The 18,114-nt window shown below is 45.9% G+C and overlaps 1 protein-coding gene across 1 annotated transcript in view; it reads left to right on the forward strand.

Annotated features, from left to right (window-relative positions):
• The window catches only part of EXOC4 (exocyst complex component 4), a 606,961-nt gene extending 592,737 nt beyond the window's left edge, over positions 1–14,224 (forward strand). Inside the window, exon 18 of the mRNA XM_073328862.2 lies at positions 12,689–14,224. Coding sequence (XP_073184963.1) covers positions 12,689–12,926 — 238 coding nt within the window. The 3' untranslated portion in view covers positions 12,927–14,224. The remainder of the gene's footprint in view (positions 1–12,688) is intronic.
• Positions 14,225–18,114: the final 3,890 nt, after the last annotated feature.

The following is an 18,114-nucleotide window of genomic DNA, read 5'->3' on the forward strand; positions in this document are numbered from 1 at the left end:
CTTGGCAACAAGGGCACACTGCTGACTCATATCCAGCTTCTCGTCCCCTGTAATCCCTAGGTCCTTTTCCGCAGAATTGCTGCCTAGCCATTCGGTCCCTAGTCTGTAGCGGTGCATTGGATTCTTCCATCCTAAGTGCAGGACCCTGCACTTATCCTTATTGAACCTCATCAGATTTCTTTTGGCCCAATCCTCCAATTTGTCTAGGTCCTTCTGTATCCTATCCCTCCCCTCCAGCGTATCTACCACTCCTCCCAGTTTAGTATCATCCGCAAATTTGCTGAGAGTGCAATCCACACCATCCTCCAGATCATTTATGAAGATATTGAATAAAACCGGCCCCAGGACCGACCCTTGGGGCACTCCACTTGATACCGGCTGCCAACTAGACATGGAGCCATTGATCACTACCCGTTGAGCCCGACAATCTAGCCAGCTTTCTACCCACCTTATAGTGCATTCATCCAGCCCATACTTCCTTAACTTGCTGACCAGAATACTGTGGGAGACCATGTCAAAAGCTTTGCTAAAGTCAAGAAACAATACATCCACTGCTTTCCCTTCATCCACAGAACCAGTAATCTCATCATAAAAGGCGATTAGATTAGTCAGGCATGACCTTCCCTTGGTGAATCCATGCTGGCTGTTCCTGATCACTTTCCTCTCATGCAAGTGCTTCAGGATTGATTCTTTGAGGACCTGCTCCATGATTTTTCCAGGGACTGAGGTGAGGCTGACTGGCCTGTAGTTCCCAGGATCCTCCTCCTTCCCTTTTTTAAAGATTGGCACTACATTAGCCTTTTTCCTGTCATCCGGGACTTCCCCGGTTCACCACGAGTTTTCAAAGATAATGGCCAATGGCTCTGCAATCACAGCCGCCAATTCCTTCAGCACTCTCGGATGCAACTCGTCCGGCCCCATGGACTTGTGCACGTCCAGCTTTTCTAAATAGTCCCTAATCACCTCTATCTCCACAGAGGGCTGGCCATCTCTTCCCCATTTTGTGATGCCCAGCGCAGAGGTCAGACTAGATGATCATGATGCTCCTTTCTGGCCATAAAGTCTAAAGAACCTATAACATGTTTTGATTTTCAGAGGAGTGCAAAGTAGCATTATTTTATAAATTCTCTGTTATTTCTTCCTTTCAAGTTATATTTCCTTTAACACACCATTTCACTTCTTGAAAATTTCCGTCATTATTCCCCTAAATGAAATTGTTTATATACTTTATTCTTGTTTTACTTCAGGAAGGTATTGGTGATAGTATTCTTCATTTCCTGTCCTGAATTGCTACATAGTCTTGCACTGCCCTGTTACAGAGCTGTTGTCTGTCTTTCCTCTGACAAGAGGCTGCATGTCAGTAGCATGTGAAGAGATCAATTGTACGGTTGCAAAGTTCTTTTGAAATGAAGGATCATTATTAGGATCGCTATCATTGTCTGAACAGGCCCAAAAGAATGTAAATCGGATTAAGTTAAACAAAGAACATTTTAAAAGGATTATGAGGAATAGTGGGACATAGCACGTAGAGAATACAGTGTAGGAAGTGATCCTGCACATCTGGTAGAATGGACTCTGTGATGTACAATAGTAAGTGTTCCATTTCTAATTGCTTTTATGCTCTCATGAGCTCCCAGTGGGAAAGAAGGACCAGGAACTCACCTTTGTAGGCTCCTACTTGCTTTAAAACAAACATAATTGGAAAGCATGCAAAAATCACAGTTGTCTTTGTAAAGAGTGGGAATGTCTGAGAAATACTGGATTCCATGGGCTCCCCTTTGCCCAGTGTATCAAGTTTAAAAGTGTTGCCTTTGCATTCAGGGCCCTGCACAATGCTGCTGCAGCCAACATTTTAGACCTCATCTCTCTCCTGCCCCCACTGCTCCACTAATGACACCCACCTTTAACCTGTTAGATTTCCTCTCCCACCCCTATTTCTTGTGCTCCCTACAGATAATGTCCCCACGATCCCTGTTCGCCAATCCATCACCCTCTTGTCTCCCCATTCAAATCACTCCCCAAACCTTCTTCTTCCACATGGCCAACAAGAAATGATCTAGAAACAAAAGACTGGTTCATCTAGTCCAGTCCCGTTATCACAGGCAGCCACGTCACATCCTATTCATCAACTTATCAAGCGCCAACTTAAAACCAACAGTTGGTTGTTTGCCCCCTACTACTCCTATTGCGAGGCTGTTCCAGCACCTTACTCCTTAGATAGTTAGAACCCTTCTTCTAATTTCCAGCCTAAATTTATTCATGGCCAATATATATTCATTTGTTCTTGTGCCAATACTGTCCTTTAGTTTCAGGAGTTAAAGGACACATATATACATATGCTCTTACTCGTTCACTCACACGCTCTCTGAATATATAACTTACTGGAACCACCAAGATCTTGCACGTACTTACACTAAGTGACTGATTACTGCAACCTTTCGCTTTCTTCATCTTGACCGCCTATTGTTTGTTATTCTCACCTGTGGTTAACTCCTCAAGAGAGGTCATTTTACTTGCTTTGTATAGCACCCAGCATATTTGTGGGTATGGACAAAAAAAGGGGAGGATATAATGGGAAGAACACTTCCTATATTTGCTAAGCCAGCATTCAGAGCTGAATTTGTAGCTGCGGAATCCATACCTCACTGCCTTGCGTTGTTACAGAATTGGCATCTATGTAAAAATATGAATAATAAAAGTGATGTTCCTTATTCTAAAATAACACAGCAGAAATTGGAAGGTCTTTCTCTTAAGATGAGAGCAAATCATTCTTAAGAAAATCGTGATTGAATTTTGAATTCACCTGACCATCCTCTGAAAAACTTTTCTGTGTGCAGGTCCCGGGTTATAGGTTAACATTAGCATTTAAATGGAGAGTCGTATTAATAGCTGTCAAAGGAGCTTGTCTCATCACGACTGCCTTTTCAGGAAAAAAAAAAATGTAAGTGAGAAACCCTCTTTTTTTTCTTTCCTCCAAAAAAGAGAGTTCAAGAGACGATCATTTTTACAAAGAGGTTTTTATGTCTAATAAACGTGCTCAGAACTGCAGCGTTGTTAAATGGGTTCAGTACTGGGGATCTGGACGTTTTGTTTTGAAACCATCACTTTGAAAACACAACCCTCTTTTCTGGTCTTTGGCTTCTTTTGTTCCGTCTCTTCAGATTTGTTCTCAGCGTGTCTTCATTTGATCCCAGCATCATGTCCGACACGGATATCAATATCTCCCGTTTGTTGTTAGTACAGAAGGGAGTCACTTACAGCAGTAGTTCTTCATGGGCCAGATCCAAAGCCTACTGAAATCAATAGAAAGAGTCCCATTGACTTCACTGGGCATTAGATCCAGCTCCACGTGCTCTAAAGATCAAGGCATAGTGTTTATCCTCTTACCCTAAATCCTACCATAAGAATTTTAGGACACACCAGAGAATTCAGAAATTTTGGGCCCAATGCCCCAGCCCTGACAGGTGAACAGGCCTTAAATAAATGGCCCAGGGGCTTTCCATGAGATGAGTTAGGGACCACTCACACGAGCAAGGGTGGCAGGACTGAGCCTTGTGTTTTCCAAGTAAGTTTCATGTCATAAAGACAAGGCTGGTTCCGCTGCCTGTATTACCAGCTGTTGAAGCGCTTCCCCCGGGTCGTCCTTTGAACCATCATTGAAGTTCTGAGATATTCCATCACTTCCCTCCCCCCGTCCCTCCCTAAGCCTCTGTATTACTGCCACCAATCTGCTGGGTGAATATAGACAGAGAGGACTGGTCCTGAGGCATCTATCACCCTCTCCGGCTTCTCCCATTCTAAAGGGCAAAAGGAAGGGAGTGAATTAGTTGTTTCCTTCCTCTCCTAAGGAGGTAATTGCTTTTACTGTCACCTGACATCAGGAGTAATCCATTCTAAGAACTTATAAAAGATGTACAGATATAAGGTCTGCCATACCAGGTCAAGCCAATGAGCCATCAAACCAGGTCCACGTCCCCAGCTGATCAGTTGTGCAAACAAGAAGGTTGAATTTCTTCCTGACCCTGCAGTGATCAACTCCCACCAGTGCTAAAGCCACGTTGCCAGTAGCTTGGAGGGACTCGCTCTGAGAATGCATCAGTCCTGCTCCTGCACTGAGAGGGACATGAGCAGAATGGGATAAAGCTGGAGCGGGGATATGCTCCTCTCCATAGTGGTTGCACACTTGGCTTACCACCTGAAGCATTAACTTTGATTGCCTGTATCTCAGCATGCGTAACTGCCACAGACTCTTCATATTGGCTGTAACATCATCCAGTCCTTTCCAGATCTGGAGATGGTATGTGACAGTAGCTGATCACACAGTGTGAGCCTGGCTCTGATCACCACTTTTACTCTGGTGTAACAATGGAGTTCCTCTTGATTTACTGGAGTGTAAGGGAGAGCAATGTCAGACCATGTGTGAAGAACCAATTCCTTATTTGTTTTAAACGTGACCTATCTTTTGCTTTGCATGGCCCCTTCTTCTCTTACCGGGGAGGGTGCACAAAGGAGAGGCCTGATTAGTATTTTTACCCCTCAGAGTCACAGAAACCTTCCTGATTTGTTTGGGCACCAACACCCATATACAGGATTTAATGCCTTGGGCGACAGTGCCAGAGGGCCTGGAGGACAGCCTGGCGCCCTATGGTGTCCTTTAAATGCTGAGATTAGCCCGACTGGCATTTGCCACAGGCTCTCGATACAGGGAAGATGCTGCAACTTTACTCAGGGTGATCACAAGAGCCTTCGCAACGTCATGGGCCCTTGGCAGAGAAGACCCAGCTGAGAGCGAATCGATCCAATGATACTCAGACTGAGGCTTGGGAGCTGCAAGTGGCTCTTTAATGTGTCTCCTGCGGCTCTTTATAGCACTTGATATTAAAACACTGTGTGAATTAATTATTAACCAATCAGGATGCTTTTACTACATTATTAACCACTTGTAGAATACTTGGTCAGTCATTTTGCTGCGACAATTTAGAGAGAGAGAGAGTAAATGAAACAGTGAATTCACACTACTGTGGCTCTTCTGGCTAATGTTGATCACTAATTTGGCTCCTGAACCACTGAGGTCTGAGTATCATAGGTCTAACCTGTGTTCACACAGTTGTTATTATTTATTTGTAATAATAAGGGCCCCAGTAATGGATCGGGTCCGCATTGTGCAAGGTGATGAACAAACACAGAACAAAGAGACAGTCCCTGCTCCCAACAAGCTTACAATCACACAAATAGTCCTCACTCTCTCAAGCAGCTCCGTGACTTCAGTGGGTCTCCTCAGGTGCGAAAGATTTGTGGGATCAGGCTCCAATCTGTTCCATTCTATACAGGTTCTGATACTGTGCCTGTCTTTGTGTATCTGACTGCCTGGCAGATCTGATTTTCCATGCAGGGGTGGACCCTTGCACCCAAACACAGTCACAATGAACCTGATTGGAGGCCAAGGGCATTAGGGGTTTTTTGCTAGGTGTGTTAATACATATTAGTATTTATTAACTTGTCTCATCAGATGGTGGAAGAGACTTCTGATAAATGTTAATTGGGTTTTTTTACTTTTTAAATGGCAAGATTAAAAAGCAAAGTATTTTGTGAAGTTCCACTGAGTGCAGAACAACTCTCCATAACCTGTCCTCCCCTTCTGACAATCAAAAGAACATTTGTAGTGGCAAGCACAAACGCATTTCTGAAAGTAAAATGAAGAGCCTAAATAAAAAATCACAGAACAAGAGATTAATTCCACTCACTCTTTCATATTTCATTATTTGATAACATCAGGAGATGAGTCCATTAGAATTGCTTTGGCAAAGGCAAACAGGAGTGTGTCTGATCAATATTTATTAATACTTTCAAAGACAAGGGAGGAAAAGTTGAGCAGACTCAGTAACGCAGTGAATAATTATTCCTACAAATCGGGCTTGGCCAAAGGCGATGCAATGCCAGAGAGGCCGAGTTTTCATTTTACCCAATTAAAAATGCATACCTTTCTTTTTCTTTGTAGGAAATTTTTAATTAAAAAAATAATCTGATTCTGAAAAGAGTGACAGGTGACTCCTGAATTGATTAGGTGCCGATTTCTACTGCAAAAGAAACTGAGGGTTTAGGACACATTACAGAGGGGAAGGGGGAGGAGGCAATCTGCATCGTCATGGTAAAAGAATGGTGAATGCGGGGCCAGTGTTAGCACTTTTGGACAAGGTTGTGAACCTTTTCTGTTTCCCCGGTGCCAACTCAAACCTATTGATCACAGGGAGATTTAGTGAGGGTCAGCAAGATGATTTGTTAGGATGCACCCCAAAACCAGGAGCTCATATCCCAGGGCGGTCAGTGTAACATAAATGCTTCCACAGACAGACAAATAAAAGTAGGGTGACCAGATGTCCTGATTTTATAGGGACAGTCCTGATTTTTGGGTCTTTTTCTTATATAGGCTCCTATTACCCCCCACCCCGTCCCGATTTTTCACACTTGCTGTCTGGTCACCCTAAATAAAAGGGATGTGGACATCTTTGTCCAGACTCCTGCTGAAAGAGACGTGTGACCCAGCTGCCTGTGTATAGTTTGAAACATTTCAGAAAGTTTTGAAAAGAGCAGGTGTCCAGATGAGCTGGGGCCAGGGAGAGCACCGGAAGGTTTTGTGTGTGCTTTTAGCACATTATAGTGCAGCCTAGCATTATGGCTGCCTGACATTTCCCTGGGTAAGACCCTGCTTTCGGTTGCTTATAATTTGGTTGCTTACAACTTCACCAAACTTTGGGCTGAAATTTCTCAGGCTGTGTGTCTGTCTCAGGCTGGCTTGTTTTGGAAAGTTTCAGCGGGAATGGTTCGGCCGTTTCTGAGAAAGAGATTAAGGGGAAATAAGTTGTTTTGCCCATGTTAGACAAAAATTCTGGTGACCTTTTCCTTGAGAGGCTCTACTGCCCCCATACGTTGGTGCAGGGACTTGAAATTTGGCAGGGGAGTGACTGTTATGTTAGGGATATGCCTTTTGCCATCCCTGTGAAAATCCACCTCAATCTGGCTAAATTTATAAACTTCTGAAAAATCTCAGTGTGCACGTGCTCAGTAGAAATTTGTTTGAGCTTTGCAGCTAAGTTCTCCAAAGGGGGCAGGCATTTTTTGACTTTTGAGTGCTTGACTTTACAACCTTACTGTTTTTTTAATGTAGAGGGTGAGTGGGGAAGAGGGGTGTAGGTAATACACATTGAACAAGATTTTCAAACTTACTCTAAAATTAGATTCCTACATTCATATTTAGGCACTTAAATATGTGGTCTGATTTTCCAACGTGTTTTGAGCAGCCAGCAGCTCCCAGGGAGGTTAATGGGAGCTGCTGGTTGCTCAGCACTTCAGAAAAATCAGACCATTTATTTAGGTGCCTCGATATGGATTTAGGAGCCTCACTTTAGAGAGCTATCTTTCAGATTTTACGCCTTTATCATCACAGCATCCTGTTTGCCACAGGATTTTGCAAATGGGGCAAGAAAGGTTAAGAGACTTAACTAAGGTCAAAAGAGGAAGCTGGAATAAAAATCAATAGTCCAGTGCTCCTTAGTCCCATGCTTAGCCCACTTGACCGCGAAGCTACTCGTGCTATTCAGCTCCCCTGCTTGTGACCAGAGTTCCCATTGACTGCTTAGCTGAAGAACTGGCTGAGCTGCAAGCAGCAGGCTGGGAGACAGCTTGTGGCAGCCCTGGGGCTATAAAAGGGAACATGCCCCGTTCTGTGATCTGCCACTACATCCACAAACCTGGAACTGCCCAAGGTCTGCGGAGGTTTTTGGCTCCTGTGCACCAACATGGGAGGGGAGGCAGGCAGTGGCGTAGCTAGGTGGAGCGAACAGGGGGAGCGGACATAAAGAAAGGTGTTACCCGCTTGTACTCACCGGGCGGCGCTCCGGGTCCTCAGCAGTACTGAAGGCCCTCGCCGCCGAAATGCCGCCAAGGACCTGGAGCGCGTGAAGGGCCCCGCCACCAAAGTGCCGGACCGGCCAGCGAAGACCCAGAGCGCCGCCGGGTGAGTAACAATTTTAAAAGGTGCCAAAAAATTAAAAAGGCACCACTTGTGCTCAATGGGAGAGCAGCTGCTCCCCCCGCAGCTACGCTACTGGAGGCAGGATCTGACCCTAAAAGAATAGTGGATCCATTAGTATGGTTGGCTAGACGTGTTGGCTTCTTCATGATGGGTTCCTGAGTTAAACAGTTTTGCCCCACAGTAAGGGCTTCTCAGGACTTTATCCATTTTGCTATCAGCAGAGTGCTGAGGCTTTGTCATTCTGCTGGGATTATAGTACCAGCATTAGACAGGTCTATTTCAGGACACGTAGGAGACAAAGTTAGGCTTGGTCTCTAACTATTTTAGTGCAGTATTAAGCAATTTGGCCCCAAAGTTTCTTAGCTTTCCCCAGTGATGCTCTACGAACGTTCCATAAAAGATTTCAGGGCCGTGCTCTTAAAGGGGCAGTCTCAGCCTTACAAAATGCTTCTTACCTGGGGAAAATAGATGTTTTTGACCACCGTCTGAAATAGCGTTGGTTTCATTCAGCACAGTCAACATCCCAGTCAGAGTGAGTGAGACAGAGAAACAGCTGCTAAAAAGAATACAGCAATAAAATCTTAGAACATCCAATGTTGCCCCTGGACATTTTATCTTTTCGGGGGGCTCACTCCATGGAAGCTGCCATAGGGCTGCTAATATAGGCGTGACATAACGAAGTTCAGGACGGGAACAAAATCATTCTGTATTGAAATCAGTGAGGAAAACATGGATGACTTGGATGTTCGATGGAGTAGCAGACCTGCCCAGGAGTGTGTGGCTGAAATACTATTAGGGGTTATAACGTCTCCAGACCGCAGCAACTAGAGGGCAGTAGAAGATCTCTCCTGTCTGTCTGTCTGTCTCACACCCCTCCACACACACTCTTGAACAGGTGAGTGCTCTAGATAACATAGCCAGTAAAACACTGGGATTCCTTGAGGTGAGAGGCACTATAAAAGGCATAGTTATTAAGCCTGTTCTGGGTGAAATGGGTGGATTTCATCCACTGAGGGTTATGCGGGGATCCATCCCCTGACCCAGGGCTGGAACTCACCCGAACAGCATTCCGGCACTTTTTCTGCGAGGAGGACACCAGGTTGTTCTCAAAATGGTGTCCTCCACATTGTGTGACCTCTCACGCACCGTTCCCATGCTGGCGGGGGAGTTACGGTAGCCCCGGAAATAAAAGTGATCGGGGACAGTTAGGCAGATGCCAAAGGCGTCCTTGACACAAGAAAGTTTGGGAGCCACTGTTCAATATCATCACAGATTCCCTGACCCGTTTGTCCTATGTTTCTGGTGGGGATAGTGCCTTGCAGTACCAGCAACATCACAAACTCTCAGGGGATGTCTTGTGATGGCTCGGAAACTTCACCAGTGAACTGGCTCTTTGACTCTCTCTAGCTCCAGGAACTTTCTTGACTGTAACGTTAACCTGGAAACTAACCAGCTCTCTTTGTTTTTCAGTTTAACCCAGTGGAACGCTCTTAAGGAGCTTCTTTCTATTTCCATTTCCTCTGCCCTTCCCTGCACACCCCGCCTCTGACACACACACTCGGGCAGCTCACCCGAACTCCTGTCCATCACCCATCCTGTGTTGTGCTCCAAATTGGGGATGAGTTTTGTGTCACCATCATTTAGCCGTCAGAACCACCCCCCCACTGGCTCAGGATGAGGATAACTTGGGAACAGACTCGAGCTACGGGAACAAATCCTTCAAGCCACAGCAGTGGATTAAGTCTTGAAGGACACAGAGACAGATAACATCTCTGCTGGACTGTAGCGAGACCAGCACAGTGTGAGAATCTAGCCAGTCACAATGTGAGCTTTGCGGCACCTGGACAAGGCCATCAGTAAAACTGATTAGTGCTCCAGTTTGTATGCTGGGTACTGTGTGCAGGCAGTGGGGTCTCTCACTTAGGCCATCCCTGGGGCCTGCACACCAAAGGACCGGAGGAATGTAATATTTAGTGCACCGCTTTCCAGTGGCTCCTCGGATTGCCATTTTAATGCATTCAAACAGCGGAGAGGAGCCAAAGGTGATAGCTTTCCTGGGTCACCCCTGGAAGCGCTTAAATTATTTACTCCACCACGTCCCATTGCCGGAGCTCACACAAACAACACCGACTTCACCTTCAGACACACTGCAGCGTTCCTGCCTTCCCTTGCTCTGCAGCTGGGAGACATACAGGGGTCATGGTGCTCATTTGAAATGAGTTCTTGTTGCAATATGCTGCATGCAAAGAGAAATAGATCTTTATCCTGAGCTTCTAAGACCCTTGTTTGTTTAGGATCCATACAAAGGAAAAAGGGTAGTTGGTTCCTAACTGGCAAAGAGAGATTTTCCATCTATCTATTCATCCATCCGTCCATCCTACACTCCCTGTACCTGTGACACCCCCAGAGAAAAGCAGACCCAGCAGCCTGGTCTCAACACCTACCTGGGAGAACCAGCCTTGCAGTTCCACAAGTAAAGCAGTGTACAAGGAACTTTCTCCCAGCAGGGTCTGCCCAGAATTGCAGCACCTGCCACCGCTAAAGGGACTGGGGGTTGATGGAGCCAGAGCCCCGACGCCTCAACACTGGCCAGAAGGGTAGGATAGCCATGGAGGGAAGAAAATGCTGCTTCCTAAAGGGAATAACCCAACAGCACCCTAAGGCATAATGCTTCCAAAGCGCCCCCGGCCTAGGGCGCTCCAGCCCACCCCCACACTGGCCTCTCCCTTCATGGCACAGTCTGGACCTCAGACTCCTGGCAACTTCATGAGATCCTTCTTGGTAAGCATTATTCTACCCATTGTACAGATGAGGCACCAAGAAGCTGTGTGTTTTGTGCAAGGCCACACAGTTATAGTGCCATGCAAAGAAACCCAGTGTCCTGACTCCTAGTCCCCTGCTCCAACCACTAGGCAACACTCCCTCTTTCTAGAGAGATCCCTGACGTTCCCTCATTTTACAAATAATTAAAATGAGCTTGTCATTAAATAGGTTTATTCTTAGGAGAAGAGGGGGCGGAAAAAGTAAAACCTCTCAACCAGTCTCCTACCACAAATCCAATAGAAGTACAGCAAGTGTAATCGCTTCTTTCTGATTGGCTGGAACACAGGAATAAAATCCAATCCGTAGGCCAATCAAAGCACAACCTTTCCATAATGGTCCGGTGCTTAACTGTCAGACTGTTCACCCTCAACCCCCTTGGAAAGTGACACCTTCATCACTGAAGTGACTCCTTGCTTAAATTCACAGCTTTAAAATTCATTCTTTAATTCGGTGCATTTAACACTAATTGAAACTAACGAGATCTGCAGCTTCTGTACGACCCTCATCTTGGCTTTAACTTATTCCAAGAGCCACCCAGACCCATCTGAAAGACATTTTCATTTTTTGAATTTCTTTTTCAAATGTTGGGCAATTACAATGACATTGACTGACTCTGAGTTTAGGGCCCTGCCTGTAGATCCACTCTGCTTCCTATTAGGGTTGCCAATTTTGGCTGCATGTATTCCTGGATATTTCATCACAGAAATTACTGACGAGTCCAGGCCAATCCTGGAGGGTTGACAACCCTACTTCCTATTAGCATCCATTAGTTGGGGCAAGGGCATAAGCTCTTATCATGTTAATTGAACCCCTCCAATCCCGAAGGTTTCTGCCCTTTGACCAGATTGGACTGAGAAAGTCTAAATGAACTGCAATGTGCTGGCTGGCTTGTACTTGTCCCACTGCCCTCTAGAGACCAGATGTCTAAAGATAATATTCCTGCTGTTGCTAACTTCTAAAGAAGATTTTCCCTATAGGTTCCCATGGCACAGAGGTGTGATTTAGTTGTGGATGAATGGTGTGAGATGTGGAGGGGCGCAAGGGATGTCCTCCTCATCTGTCTATCTGTTCAGCACTGGTGGGGCCACATCTGGAGTATTGAGTCCAGTCTTGGTCCCCCCACTACAGAAGGGATGTGGACAAATTGGAGAGAGTCCAGCAGAGGGCAATGAAAATGATTAGGGGGCACAGGAATTACGAGGAGATTCTGAGGGAACTGGGGTTATTTAGTCCGCAGAAGAGATGAGTGAGGGGGGATTTGATAGCAGCCTTCAACTACCTGAAGGGGGGTTCCAAAGAGGATGGAGCTCAGCTGTTCTCAGTGGTGGCAGATGACAGAACAAGGAGCAATGGTCTCAAGTTGCTGTGGGTGAGGTCTAGGTTGGATATTAGGAAACACTATTTCACTAGGAGGGTGGTGAAGCACTGGAATGGGTTCCCTAGGGAGGTGGTGGAATCTCCATTCTTAGGGGGTTTTAAGGCCTGGCTTGACAACTCCCTGGCTGGGTTGATTTAGTTGGGGTTGGTCCTGCTTTGAGCAGGGGGTTGGACTCGATGACCTCCTGAGGTCTCTTCCAACCCTAATATTCTATGATCTGTCTGTATTACCTTTTGTCTCTCGTCTTATACTTAGATTGTAAGTCTTTGGGGGCAGGAACCGTCTTTTCTGTGTTTGTACAGCACCTAGCACAGTGAGGCCCAGGTCTATGACTGGGACTCATAGGCGCTACCGTAATACCAATAATACATAAATTACAGTATACTGTAAATGGATGTATGATTCAAAAGCACCTGGGATCATGCTCATGGCTGGTTTCCTTGCTTGCTTTACAGGCAGTATTATGAGATGCTGTACAACACGGCGGATGAGCTCTTAAATGTAGTGGTGGATCAAGGAGTGAAGTACACGGAGCTGGAGTACATCTACGCCTTGAGCTTGCTGCACCGTAGCCAGACTGGCGTCGGGGACCAGACAACCCAGAACATGAGACTGCAGCGTCTGAAAGAGATCATCTGCGAGCAGGCTGCCATCAAACAGGCCACCAAGGACAAGAAAATCACTACAGTGTAATCCATGCTATCATGTCCCAGAATCAGAGCAGCATGGGCCACTTCCCCTGCTGTGCAATCTACAGTAACTATTGATAAAACACGTAGGTTATGGGTGGTATTGTACTGTACTAATAGCAAGGGGACATACAGTCTGAGGTTTGGGTTTTTTTACACTTAATCATGCCAAGCTCCCCTAATGTATTATCCTGAGAGCATTTGCACTGATCTCCCTTCACCAAGAGGAAACTTACAAAGTTTAACCTAGATGAAATTTGGATAGGGGTGGGGTGGGGGGGATAGAGGTGCAAATAAATATCGGGCTGTCTCTGTTGAGCTGTTGCTGGTTTGCCTTGAGTTTTAAAGGGGGCAGCCAGCTGTGGGGGGGCGGGGGGACAGTGAGGAGAAGGATTCTCTCTTTGTTTGTCTGATACCGTAAATGGAAGTTCAGCTATCACTAATGGAAACAGCACCATGACCGTTAAGGGCAGATCTCAATCTAATTTGTGAAATCTTGATGGTCTTGAAGTTGTCCCAAGGTTTTGTTGATTTGAGTTCTGTTGACACTATTGCTCTTCTGTACAATGCTGTGTAGGTGCATTGATTTTTCTTTTTTCTTCACTGTTTCCACTGCAAAGAGAACTGGTTGCTAGTTTCCCGACTGATGGAACTTGGCTTTTATTTTGGATGGTGTTGAGCCAATTCATATATCATTAGAGGCAACACATTGGGTCATCAATTTCAATTTCCACAGTTCTTCTGCCTCAGAGCCATGAATCATCAGTTTCCAGAGATCATCCTGTTCCAGATAATGGTGGAAGTAGGTGGAAATTGCCAACTCAACTTTTTAACAGGCAGGGAAACTTCTTCAGACATTTAACTCTCCTTTTCGTAAATATCACTTGTGTCAGTCACCTGCTTGAAAGATACACCCCGATTCACATCACAGGTACTGTAGCAGACAGGTACTCAACAGTAATGGGCAGGGAAGGAAGGAGGAGGTAGATTACGAGAGCCCACCTGTCTGAGATGAGTTTCTGGAATACCATGCTAATCTGTTGCAGCATCACTTCCATCTTTCCTTCCACCATTCACTACTGTCACCCACACTGGAAAAGGATCCTTATTCATCATGGCTGATGGATTTCTTCCAATCTTTAATACAAAGTATGCATTGTATTCATATTTTTGAGAGGGAAATTGCTACCCATGGTTTGGTGTCATGTCCCGGGCTGTGTTCTCTTTGTCCTGCAAACCTGCTTTTGCAGCAGCTGTCTTGAAACAACTGGAAAATTAAAGGATGTTTTAAGAATCCTTAAAGATTGTTGTGGAGGTTTTTTAAATTATTGTTATAAATCTTAGTGTTTATTTTGTACTTGCTCAGCACCTGGCACCTAGGGATTGTCCAGCACTTTACAATTAGGTTAAATGACGCTTATATCACCCTTGTGTGGGAGGTATTCCCACCTTTGTACAGATGGGGAAAATGGGGACACAGAAAGGTGACGGGGAATGCTCAAGATCACTCAGTAAAATAGAACCAGACGTAGACACCATGAACCCTGCTCTAACCACTAGATAAGTGTCTTTCTGACTTCTTCATAGCCTTAGTAGTCTGCCAAAGAAATTCAATGTCAACTACTTCAGACAATGAGCCTGGGATGTTCCCCAGCAGATACTTTCAGACTGTGAGAGGGATGGTGAAAACCTTTGTCAACAGCCTCTAATTTTCCATCTGTCCCTTGTTAGTTTATTTTAATGATCTTTAACACAGCCGCTAGAGAAGCAATTTTGTATGTGATACAAGTTCAGTGTCAGTGGTCCACAAATAACAGGGGCCTCTTATATGTGTTCACTTGCATAAGCCCTCATAAGCATGTCACTGGAATAACTGTTACTTGGTTTCATTTTATGATTATTGTTCTAGGTGGAGCCAGTACTGCTGCCTCTAGTTAAGATTGCCTGGAACTTTAAATTATAAGACCCCATTTTCAGTTGTTTACAACGTGGTAGAAAACTTTAGTCTGAATGGTTCGAGTTTTATCCCGGGTGGCTGCCTCAGGCTCCCATATATTTGAAAGTTCAGCAAAAAAAAAAGAAAAAGGGTTCAGCTGTTTCTCAGGAAAAGATTAGGGAAAAATACATGGTTTGACCACATTAGAAGAATTCTTACAGCTGTTGAATTGAGATGATCTAGTGCCTCCCGGCCATAGAGTAGATGCTTGACCTTTCAAATCCACCCTGGTGTTAGGGATGTGCCTTTTTGTGTCCCCATGAAAAGAAAGGGCGGTCGCAAGGTTCACGCAATCAAGTGCCACACTGGAGAACTGGGTTCTGTCCCTTCCTCCGCCATGAAGTTCCTATGTGAACTTCACTCCATGAAAATTCACCCAAATGTGCCCAAGTTATAAGCCTCCAAAACCTGCAATTTCACATGCTCAGTAGCGATTTAAGAGACTAGATATTCAGTGCACAGGATGGATGAGGTCCTGGGAATGAATCAGGCTTGTCCGTAGGGCTCCTGCCTCATTTGTTGCAGAAATTGGAAGATGTGTAGTAAATGAGACAGGGAATTATGGGAAGAAAAAGGATGTTTCAAGATTAACGCAATCAAATGCCACTCTGCAGAATTAGATTCTGTCCCTGCCTCTGCCACAGAACTGGGCAAGTCACTTCAACCAAATTTTTCACAGGTGGCCACTAATTCTATGTGCCTCATTTTTGGCAGCACTCACAACTGCAAACCAGTGCTTAATTTGTGCCGGGCTTTGCCAGGGCTGAGCCCCAGCACCTCTGGGCTTGCCGCGTCAGTTATGAAAGTAAAAAAATTGCTTGAGCCCCGGTACCTCTTTCATTACAAATTAAGCAACCTTAACATTCTTCAAAGTCATTTTTCTGAATGTGATTATTTATGTAGGGTGACATTTATCCCTGTGCAGAGGGCTCAGCGCAAGGATCAATATCCCCCACACCAGCCAAAGTGCGCTGGACAAATAAGCAGAGACGGTCCCCTGCCCTTGAGGAGCTTACAGTCTAAACGGTGTCCAGCGAGCTACATCTGGGGTCCTTTCAACCAGTATAGCCAGATAAAATATGAGGTACTATCAGTCAGTGTAGGTGCTTACATAGCCCTCACCACTGTACTACCTGAGCACCTCGCAATTATCGATGGATTTTATCCCACAACACCCCTGGCAGGCCGGTATTATCCCATTTTACAGATGGGTGACTAAAGGCCAGGGGAGACTGTTACTTGCCCAAGGTCACACAAGAAGGATGTGGCTGAGATGGGAATTGAAGCCAATTGTCCTGAGTCATAGTCCAGTGCCCAACAGATCTACCCCTAACTAGGTACATTCTTTGTAGACACATTTCTTCTGTTGGAACCTCTGAAATATTCTAGTAACCCTCAGAGAGGCCAACTCCCTTCCTTCCATTTGTGTAGCCTAAGGCATCTTTAATTTCCAATCATGACTGCATGTAATTCCTTCTCCCTGAAGGAGAGCTCTTTACTCGTCCTTGCTGTGACAACGTAACAGAACTTGAGAGCATTGATAGTGTTACCCATGTGACGGGCACAAGAAGAGACTATTCATCATTCACAGCAGGAGAGGGATGGAAAAGGACTCCTTCAGTCATGTACTGCCGGGTTCTCAGACCCTTTGATGCACCGAAGTGATGTGTGGGAAGCTTTGAACTTGAAGTTATGGGCTGTTGTAAGCATTCGTCAGTCCATTGGGGGAGGGGAGGGCAGGCTTGATTCAAACCCGGTACAAAAGGGTTGACACATGATTATTTTCATCCTTAAAAAATTGCTTAGTAATCTGAAACTCTGCCTTGTTGTTACGATTCCAGGTTGATCTCAGACTTGAGTCCCCATTTTCCATCCACCGAGTAGCTGTGCTGGCTGGTGCCTTGACAGATTGCATGAAATCACGGAAATTCTAAATTCGGGACTACCTTCTTCTTCCTAAATAAATCACTTAAAAGAATCTCTTCTGAACTGCAACTTGCATCGTTGCTCATGTCACCACGAGCTGTAAAATACAATTATAGCTCCAGCTCCTCTCCCTGTGCAGAAATACAATGAAATTGCTGACTCATATGGTAGAAGAGCACAACTTCAAGAACGCAAAGAGAGAAAATGTAATGGGACGTTTTCCAGCAGCATAGAAAAGTAGGATTAGAAGGGACCATGAGAGGTCACCTATTCCCACCCCCTGCGCTGGAGCAGGGTATGTGCCATGGACAATCTGATAATGCTGTGTACTTTGCTAGCCTCTTTCACCCAAGGATCTCACAGCTAGGTGGTGGTGTTGTTAATCCTCCCATAAAATCTTCCTATGGTCAGACGCCGTGGTCAAACGGACGGACAGTGAGGCTAACAGTCTCGCCCCAGGCCACAGAGAAGATCAGTGGCAAAGATGGGAACCTAGGAATTCTGACTGCAAATACCCTGCTCTAGCCACTAGTTGGCACTCCACAGTACAGGCTTTCTTTCTGCATCTTAAGAAGATGCCATCGGAAATAACCACTCACTATCACTAATATAATCTTTAATTAATATTCTACATTGAGCAGCAGCCTTCGAATGCCTCACTTTTTCTTGCAGACAAGGACTATGAAACTTAGGGTTGGGGCCAAGATTTTAAAAAGCAGGAGCATGAAGTTAGGCTCCTAAACCCATGTTTAGGCTTGTTACCGGTGGCTCTACTCACCGCTGGACTAGGCTGACCACCTGTTCTGAACTGAGCGGGACAGTCCTGAAATGCAGAGTTCAAGTCCTGGTCCCGGGCTGAATGACGCCAGGACAGCATTTGTTCCAGATTCCCAACAGTGTCTGCCCGAGGCTCAGGGGCTGTGCCAGCCTCTTCCTGAGCGGGGCTGAGGTGGGCCTTAGCCCCCCACTTGCCACAAGGCCCTGCCCCTGCTGCTGTTTCCCCAAGGCTCCGCCCCCTGGCTATGCCAGTACCGGGCCATTGTAAGAGCTGCCCAGCTAGCCTGGGCCTCTGATGGGAGCCCCAGACCCTCCAACTGCCCTGAGCGATTTCCCCCCAGGGACATGGGCTGGGGGGCTGCTCTCAGGCCCCCTGACCCCTGCCCAGGGCAGGTGAAAGGTCCAGGGCTCTCTGGGCAGCTCTTATCGAGGCCTGTCTCCAGCTTCTGGCCTGGTCAAGGGGCTGGTCCTCGGGGAGCAGGAGCGGCAGGGG

The sequence above is a fragment of the Lepidochelys kempii genome, chromosome 1, assembly GCF_965140285.1.
Source record: "Lepidochelys kempii isolate rLepKem1 chromosome 1, rLepKem1.hap1, whole genome shotgun sequence".
NCBI lineage: Eukaryota > Metazoa > Chordata > Testudines > Cheloniidae > Lepidochelys > Lepidochelys kempii.